The 8,740-nt window shown below is 37.0% G+C and overlaps 1 protein-coding gene across 1 annotated transcript; it reads left to right on the forward strand.

Annotated features, from left to right (window-relative positions):
• The first annotated feature begins 1,461 nt into the window (after window positions 1–1,461).
• LOC122065424 (serine carboxypeptidase II-2) lies at window positions 1,462–8,699 on the forward strand. Its single transcript, XM_042629241.1, has 10 exons — window positions 1,462–1,832; window positions 2,095–2,202; window positions 2,726–2,821; window positions 2,911–3,003; window positions 3,104–3,189; window positions 3,280–3,543; window positions 3,761–3,894; window positions 4,381–4,476; window positions 6,847–6,952; window positions 8,382–8,699. Exons 1-10 carry the CDS (start codon window positions 1,586–1,588, stop codon window positions 8,541–8,543), a joined length of 1,392 nt encoding a protein of 463 aa, XP_042485175.1. The 5' UTR covers window positions 1,462–1,585; the 3' UTR covers window positions 8,544–8,699.
• The last annotated feature ends 41 nt before the right edge of the window (window positions 8,700–8,740 follow it).

An 8,740-nucleotide genomic window follows, 5' to 3' on the forward strand; every position in this document is an offset into this window, starting at 1 on the left:
AAATCAAGATTCCCTATTTTAAAAAACATGCCTCAATTCTCACTTAGTTACCAAAGTTATATTGTGATAGCTTGTTGTGGACTTCATAACTATATTAAATCTGAATAAATAGCAGATGCACTTTTTCAACAATATGGGGAAGATGACTACTATGATCCTAATGAAGAGAGAGTCAGGGTAGTCAACGCTCACGGAGAACAAGAAGATGGTGATATTGCGAGTACTTCTACTACAATTCATTAAGTAGTAGACTTTTGTTTTCTTATTAAGATAATTGTGGAAACTCTTTATGTTTGTAATTCCTATAAACTTGAATAGTAGACTTTTGTTTTCTTATTAAGATAATTGTGGAAACTCTTTATGTTTATATTTTATTATTTCCTTTAAGTAATAGTATTTTAAAAGATAATTTCATAAACAAATTATTTCCTTATTTAAGTTAAATTTGACCATAATAGCATGTTTGTAATCATTGATTTCTTTGTTCAAAAGTGAATTTTCATTATTGTACTCTCCAGGAATAGAAATGTTTGTCAAACGCTGTTTCTGTTCTTTTCCTGTTCTAAAGCCATTTCTGAAATAGTTTTACTAAACGCTGTTTCTGTTCCGCCAGAGTGTCTTCACAGCATGGAATCAAAAAAGAACACTTCTGTAAAAGAACACTCTCCCGGAATAGAAGTGTTATCAAACGGCCTCTAATACAAGAGCTGTGCTCTGAGATAAAAAAATCTCTCGTTTAAGATTTTTGACTTTTTTGGGTCAGACTGTTAGGTACAATCCTTTTTCTTATAAGATGTCCCAGCCCCATAGTGCCTGATACATAATGTGTAAACACTGCTCTTGGATGATGATCTATGCCTCTATCCAACAGATTTAGATCAATATCATATTGGTATTAGTAAACATCCATACAATCCGATCCAATCCAATCCAATCTGATTTGATTCATGAAAAAAATCATATTCCAAGATTATCTGACCATTTGATTTTTTTTATTTTTTTATTTTTTTTCTGGTTCGAAAGACTGTTAGGTTCAACTCTTTTTCTTGTAAAATGTCGCAATTCGCTCAATGTTGCCACATGGTGAGCTTTGAGCGGTTGATACATAATGTGTAATTGCTACTCTTCGATGATGATCTATGGCTCTACGCATCTCTTCGTGTTCCCTTTGTTTTTTTTTTTTCCTTTTAGATTTCAAAAAATTAGATCAGAATCGGCCTATCTTGAATCGAATCAAATCTCCTGAATCAGCTGATTCAATTTTGTTTCAAAACTAACGATTGGTATCAACGAAAATCGAGATCAATATCAATCAATTCCAATAGGAATCCGCCGATTCATTGATTCAATTCTCGATTTTTAAAACCCAGATGAAAACACTAAAATGTGACCCATTGAGAGAGAATGAATAATAATAAACAATGATTGTTTGCCAATAACCGCAGGCGGCACAAATGGCTTGACCATGAGCAATTACATGAGCCCACGTTGATGTTGCCCAGTTGCCCAGTTGCCCACTATAAAATGATTACTATCCTATACCCAGAAGAGCAATTTCCTGGTAGCACCTCTCTACCTTAAACAGATGGAGAGTTGGAAATGGGTTTTCGTTCTTCATCTCTTCTTCTTCCTAGTTCAGCTGCAAACTGGCAGCTCTACTACCCAACAAGAGCTGGATAAGATTCTTGAGCTTCCAGGTCAGACCTTTAATGTGAACTTTTCTCAATATTCTGGGTATGTCAATGTGGCGTCTGGGAGGAATCTGTTCTATTGGTTGATTGAAGCTGCTGAAGAACCTTCCACAAAGCCCCTTGTTCTTTGGCTCAATGGAGGTCTCTCTCATAAACCCTTATCTTTAATCGTTAATACTTTCAGGAACTCTTGTGTTTGTTTGACTTTTTATCATTTCGTTCTTCTTGTTCTGTTATCTATTGATCTTACTACGATTTTTTTTTTATAATTTAGTGGGCAACTTACCAATTGTATTAGCTTCTTTTGTTTCTTCATTAGCTGATTTCTGCCAAATTTGTTCTCTTTTCTCTTTTCTCTTTTCAGTTTGTTATTTGTTTCTGACCCAAGAGTTGTTTCCTCTAGGGCCTGGATGTTCTTCAATTGCTTATGGGGAGGCTGAGGAAATTGGTCCATTTCATATTAAGCCAGATGGAAAGACCCTTTATCTGAATCCTTATTCTTGGAACCAAGGTATGGACTCCTTCGACTTTTTGAACTGGTTGACATTCACTAGGACAGAGCTGAAAATTAGTTCTGGATCTATCTAATGTATCATAGGATGTATCAAATCAAACCATTTCCCTCATCCAAATCAAGGAACAAAGTGTGTACCTTAGGAGATAGTCATATGGGGAATTTCTCCCTTCTTAGCTTTTGATTCTGACCTGTACTTCTGAAACCCTCTTTGGTCTCTCAAAAGTCTGGACTACTGGAATCCTGTACTTACTTATAGATAAAGCATTTTGTGTGGGGATTCAAGAATAAATTTACCCTGCATCAAATATTTTATCTTCTTTCAAATCACTCAAGGTCCTCTATCTTTCTGAAAATTAGGCTTACCTTGATTTGACTCCAACTAATATATGTACTGGAATTATATTGGATATTCATGCCTGGAGTAAATTATTTTCAGAACTTGTATCTGGCAAGTTGTATATTCATCTTAGATTTCTTGCTGGAGCAAAACTGTATTTAACTATTTGTCATTTTGCAGTGGCAAACATCATCTTTCTTGACTCCCCAGTTGGTGTTGGATTTTCCTACTCGGACAACTCCAATGATATTCTGATCAATGGAGATAAACGGACTGGTAGAACTTTGGATTCTTTGGTGTCTTGCCTTGTTTCAAATACATCTGATAATCCTTATTATTAAATCTATTTCCTTCTACGGTTGCAGCTGAGGACTCGTTGGTATTTCTGCTTAAGTGGTTTGACCAATTTCCACAATATATAGGAAGGGAATTCTACATCACTGGAGAAAGCTATGGAGGTAGTTCATGGCTTCACAATCTACCTGGTTTTTATTCTCTATAAATGATACATTACCTATGAATATTCAAATTAATGCTAGCATATGAATTTTCTTTTAGGACATTATGTTCCTCAGCTTGCCCAAGCCATTGTAAGGTACCAGCTGGCAACTAAGACAGATAGAATTAATCTTAAAGGATATATGGTATGTAACTTCTTCTTGGAGAATTAGAAGACTCTGGCCACTGTGCATCATTGGAACAGAATAAACAACTACATTGTATTTGTAATGCAGGTGGGAAATGCTCTGACCAATGATTTCACCGATCACATGGGAATTTTCCAATTTATGTGGTCTGCTGGTTTGATATCTGACCAATCCTACAACCTTCTGAACCGCTATTGTGACTTCGAATCATTTATTCACTCCTCAGACCAGTGTAATAAGATTCTGGATATTGCAAACGAAGAAGTTGGAAACATTGATCCATATAGCATCTATACTCCTGCCTGCACTGGCAATTATAGCTCATCCAGTAGGCTGCTGAAGAGACTGTTTGTAAGTAGCAGCACTTTCAAGGATCTTAACATTCTGCTTTTTCAGTAATATGTCTTATTACGTTGTGACATATATTTATTTCATGTTCTGGTAATTCCGGCATGAAATTGTAATCTTCCTCCCCACCTCCCTTTTAAAAGATGGATCTAAGACTTTAGATGCAGTGTCTGAATTATTTGTATCAGATCACTTATGGATGATGGTTTTAATTTTATAGAAGGTTGGTCGCATCAGTGAAAAGTATGATCCATGCACTGAGGCACACTCAACTGTATATTTTAATTCACCTGAGGTTCAGAAGGCACTTCATGTTAAGCCAGAAGCTGCACCTTCTAAATGGGAGACTTGCAGGTATCATATTGCTCGCAAAATATCAAACTTTTGAAAATCGTTCAAACACATTTAATGGATGAAAGATGAAGAAAGTTTTAGTGTTTACCTTCTCAGCTCTGATGTCCACAGTCCATATTCTGTTTGGAACTTGTATGTGATGTTAGTTTACATCCCATCAATGACATTTTGTACAGTTGAGCTGAAACTGAAGGTTTTTTTCTTAACTGTTCCATTAATTGGGTGATTCATGATTCCAGCCACTAGATTGGGTCATGCTATTAAGCATTAAAGATCTTCCAGGTCTGACAAAATTTGTACCATTGCCTACATATAATTGTATTGGACTCTGTTTAGTTTTTGCTGATCGTGCAAGGAGTACCATGGGTTGATTTTCTGCAAATATCTCTAATAACATCACTTGTTTTTACTTTTGATCAACTTGACTGTAGTGGCAGAAAGAAACTCATATTTTTATATTTTGCAATTTGTCTTCCTCTTTTGCAGTGACTTGGTTAATACTAACTGGAAGGACTCTCCCACGTCAGTGCTGGACATTTATCGCGAACTTATGCCTTTGGGGCTTCGTATTTGGATATTCAGGTGCCTCTTTAACTTCCCTTAGATACTTTCTTCACTAGTTAACCATAGAATAAGCCTAGTATCTGAACGATCAAGTGCCCATTGTGCTCATTTATGTTGATGTCAGACATTGCTGTACACCCTCACATATATTGAAATGTGTCTATGCAAGGTAGTATAAAACCTAAAAACCAAAACTTATCCAGTGAGCTGATGTTTGAGACAGCAAAGGCAATGATGTGAGGCATCAGAACCAAATTTATCCAGGTCAAAGTGCAAGCATAAACTTGATGATTAATTATCTTTTTTCTGTCAATAAAGAAGAGAAATAATCTGAAAATTAATGGAAATAAATGAAATATATTTTAGGTTGGTGCTTCAAGAGGTGAAAGTCTTAATATGATTAGGAACCATTGTCAGATGGCATTGCTTGAGAGATTAACTAAAACAAATATTCAAGTTGAGATTTATGGTAGAGTTCCCAAAAGCTTCAAAATTTATGCGATTTTGTTATGTGTAGTCTTTTAGATGGAACCCACCCTTGCTTTGCCAAATCTATCCATGTGATGAATATATGCAGACCCCAAACCTGTGTATGAATCTGTTGCCCCAGAATTCACTTATTTGTTGGAGATATAAGAATTTTAACTGCATTAATGCACTTCCTCCTGCGGACCCTTCCAGTAGTACAAGTAACCAACCCATATCTATTATGAGCCAAATATGTCTCTTGCATCTGTTGGAGATTATGTAAATCTTGGACTCTTTTCTTTTTTTCTTTTTTTCTTTTTTTTTGGGGGTAAAGTTTGATACTTCGACTCTTGCAAAACAGCAACACTGACCTCTCATTTTTTTATAACAACTTCAAGTGTAACCTTCTTCGTATTGCTATCAGTTTCCCACCTGCTCCATGACAAGATCTTGAAATTCATCTAGAAACTTTTCTGCCCCTCCTCATGTGGCAGTGGCATCGCTGTTAGAAAAGTTGTTCTCTTTATCATAGTAAATGGATATCTATAAATTCTTCCCTTCCCTTCAAAATTATTTCTAATCCCTAAATATTTCCAATTTCTAGAAGTTTTTCCCATACTTTGGTTCTCCTCTTTTATTTTTTTTGGGTACAATATACTTTGCTTCTCAAGAGCTACGAACAAGGGTGTGGCTTCTTTTTCCAATCCTCAGAAAAATCCTGGGAAGTTGTCAAAATCCCTCATGTTGTCCAGTGCCTTTGGGAAACTTCATCACTAGAGGAAACCCCCCATCAAAACCCTACCTACTGTCATCCAGTCAAACTTCATCTATATCTCAATAATAGAGTTCTAGATAACCCGGGAGTTGCCAAAATCCCTCATGTTGTCCAGTTCCTATTGGAGACACTCTCATCTTCATCATTAAAAGGAACCACCATCAAAGCCCTTCCTGTTATCATCCCGTCAAACTTCATCTTTGTCTTGATAATTGAGTTCTAGTTGCAAAAGAATTCAGAATTGTGGTTGAAAAGTGGAGAGTGGAAGATATGGGTTCAGAGATTTATTGTGTAAATCTCCATTTCAGAAAATTGATCTTATGAGAGGAGAGTGCTCATGGATATATTAGGAAAGGGATTTCTCGCTCGCAATCAATGTGGGATTAACACTCCCCCTCATGTGTAGGTGAGTCGGAACCACTGTACACGTGGACAGAAACAAGAAGGGGAGGATGGAGTCAGACAGAACCAGAAGGGTGGCAGAGTGTAACCAGCTCTGATACAATGTTAATCTCCATCTTGATATACTGATCTTAGGAGAGGATGGTGTTCACATGTATACTAGGAAATGGATTTCTCACTCACAATTGATGTGGGATTAACACATTGAAGCTCACTTGAAGATCAGTAGTATTTTTGTGGAACCATCAGGCCAGAAGGTCAAACCAGTATAAATCATTGAACCAGTGATTAAATAGTGTAATAAAATCTTTAGTTAATATCAGGGCTTGATTCAACAATGTTTGAACTAGCAACCTCTTGGTGGGTGGGGAACAAAACTACTACTAGCCCAGTATTGCATTTGTTGTCTGATAAGACCTAAATTTACTTTTCTTATTCTTTTTTAGTAGTTTCACCATGAGACTATTCAAACCAGATGGTTGGATCTTTGAACTGTTACAGACATAAGCCAAAATATCTGATCCTGATTCATTTCTACAAACAATGATCCTGGTAAGAACTTGAAAGAATTACCCCTCTAGATCTCTATATGATAGGGTGTTACATGTAGAGCATAAGATTCTCTGCTTTATGATTGTGGCGCTCTACAAACCACCTTGATCAATTAAAGGACTTCTTTGGGATTTCTGATTGAGAAAGTGCTAATTATTTTACTATTCCTTAATTTTCCTTCATTATGGCAGCGGAGATACAGATGCTGTTATACCAGTTACATCCACCCGGTACACCATAGATGCTCTTAAGCTTCCAACTGTGACTCCTTTTCATGCTTGGTACGATGATGGACAGGTACAGTCCTCTCTCTCTCTCTCTCTCTTTCTCTCTCTCTCTCCAATTAGAATGGTGACTTCCCTGTATATTTGTAGAGTTTCATTGATTTACTTTTGCAACATTAGGTAATTCATTTTATATATGAATTAATGATTTTTCTTTTATTTGGTACACCTAAGTATATATTTCGACTGCTTAAATTAACGACTTTGGCACCTGACCTGAACTCATTTGAGCCTTATTCCATCTAAATGTGGTTTGACTATCTTCTTAGAGAAGGTCAAAATTTTTTTTTTGGGATTTCATGCTAAAGGTTTGGCTTTGGTTTTCTACAATGTCTGCGCTGCTAACCCGACATACAAATCAGTAAAATGTGTCAGTGAGGCAGGTTTGGCAAGGTTAGTATATTTATCCAAAACCAGACAGGATGTCAGACTGTTTCTGGCCTGATGGTTGGCAGTATTATCTGAACAGTCTGATCAAAGCTGCAGATGCTATTTAGTATATAAAATGATAAATGTGTCATAGAAACCTGTATCCTTCTCTTGGTGCTGTGGTTAAGTCATTACCTTGATATCTTGGTATCTAAGAGTTCAAGTGGCAGTGCTGGTTCTTGCAGGACCTCTGGCTTAAAATGAAAATGTCATGGCCTAGTGGTCAACAGTCCAGCCACTAGTCCAGTCATCCATGAAAACAGTGTAACTCTTTATACTGTCTTCAACACCATTACACATTTCAGTTTCAGTCAGAAACAAAATGGACACCCAAAGTTTTGAGTTTGGTCTCCTAATCTGAGTTCCATAGTTGAGTTATCAAAACAGACAATTCACTTGACCTCAGGTTGTGGCATTCCCTATGCTTGTGTTCATGAGAAACTAAAGAGTGCAGAGATCATGACATGGATACATTAGTAACTTAAAATATCTACAGCACCCGGCCAGACAATCGGGGATTTCACTGAACAATACCTGTTGTAATGTGATTTCTTTAGAATGTTGGTCTTAAAAATGAAAAAAACAAAGACAGCTCCTTACTTCAAAGGTAACCCTGATTCATATAGACTGCCTTGATGGAATCCAATTGCATGGTCAGCTTGCTTTGAGTGCTGATGAGCTTGAAGACTAATGAGGAGCCCAGAAGATGGATACCGGTGATCTAGGTCTCAACCTAATTCGCAAGGCTTATTAACTTTTATTGTCTAATTGAAGTTAATGCTTACTTAAACAATTTGTCCATCTTAAAACACTTTCGACGAAATGACAGCTAACAATCTCTACATAATTGGGGCACACTTACGAATGCTAGCTCTATAGGCTTCTTGACAGATATATGAGTTGAACTTTGATCGACTTCCGAATAGCTCATCCTTCATCCTTTTCTTGAAAGCCAAATGAGATTGTGGAATATCAGACTACTGCTGCTGACTCATAATTGTGATTTGTTGCAGGTTGGAGGATGGACACAGCAGTACGCGGGTCTCACATTTGTATCAGTGAGAGGAGCAGGTCATGAGGTCCCTCTGCATAGACCCAAACTGGCTCTGACTCTTATCAAGTCCTTCTTGTCGGGAAGTCAAATGCCGACCCTAGCTGCGCATAGCGATTCGTGAAAAATTCGACAATTCAGCAATGCCATGTTCATAGATCCGATCAACATTAATTTTTTTTTTCTAAATCTAATTGCATGCGGTCGGTGATCCATCATGTTCTGAAGGATACTTTATGACAATCATTTGATTAAAGAGTTGTCTTGGGACTTTTGCTCACTTGCAATCCTCAATGGTCAAACAAGACCCAGAAGAGGAGA

The sequence above is a fragment of the Macadamia integrifolia genome, unplaced genomic scaffold (genome assembly GCF_013358625.1).
Source record: "Macadamia integrifolia cultivar HAES 741 unplaced genomic scaffold, SCU_Mint_v3 scaffold2003, whole genome shotgun sequence".
Taxonomy (NCBI): Eukaryota; Viridiplantae; Streptophyta; class Magnoliopsida; order Proteales; family Proteaceae; genus Macadamia; species Macadamia integrifolia.

Excerpts from the sequence above, each read along its gene's own strand:
- LOC122065424 (XM_042629241.1), top strand. The coding sequence starts at position 1,586 with ATGGAGAGTTGGAAATGGGTTTTCGTTCTTCATCTCTTCTTCTTCCTA. Across the intron at positions 3,544-3,760 it reads GGCTGCTGAAGAGACTGTTT|AAGGTTGGTCGCATCAGTGA; the intron begins GTAAGTAGCAGC and ends TTAATTTTATAG. Across the intron at positions 4,477-6,846 it reads CTTCGTATTTGGATATTCAG|CGGAGATACAGATGCTGTTA; the intron begins GTGCCTCTTTAA and ends TCATTATGGCAG.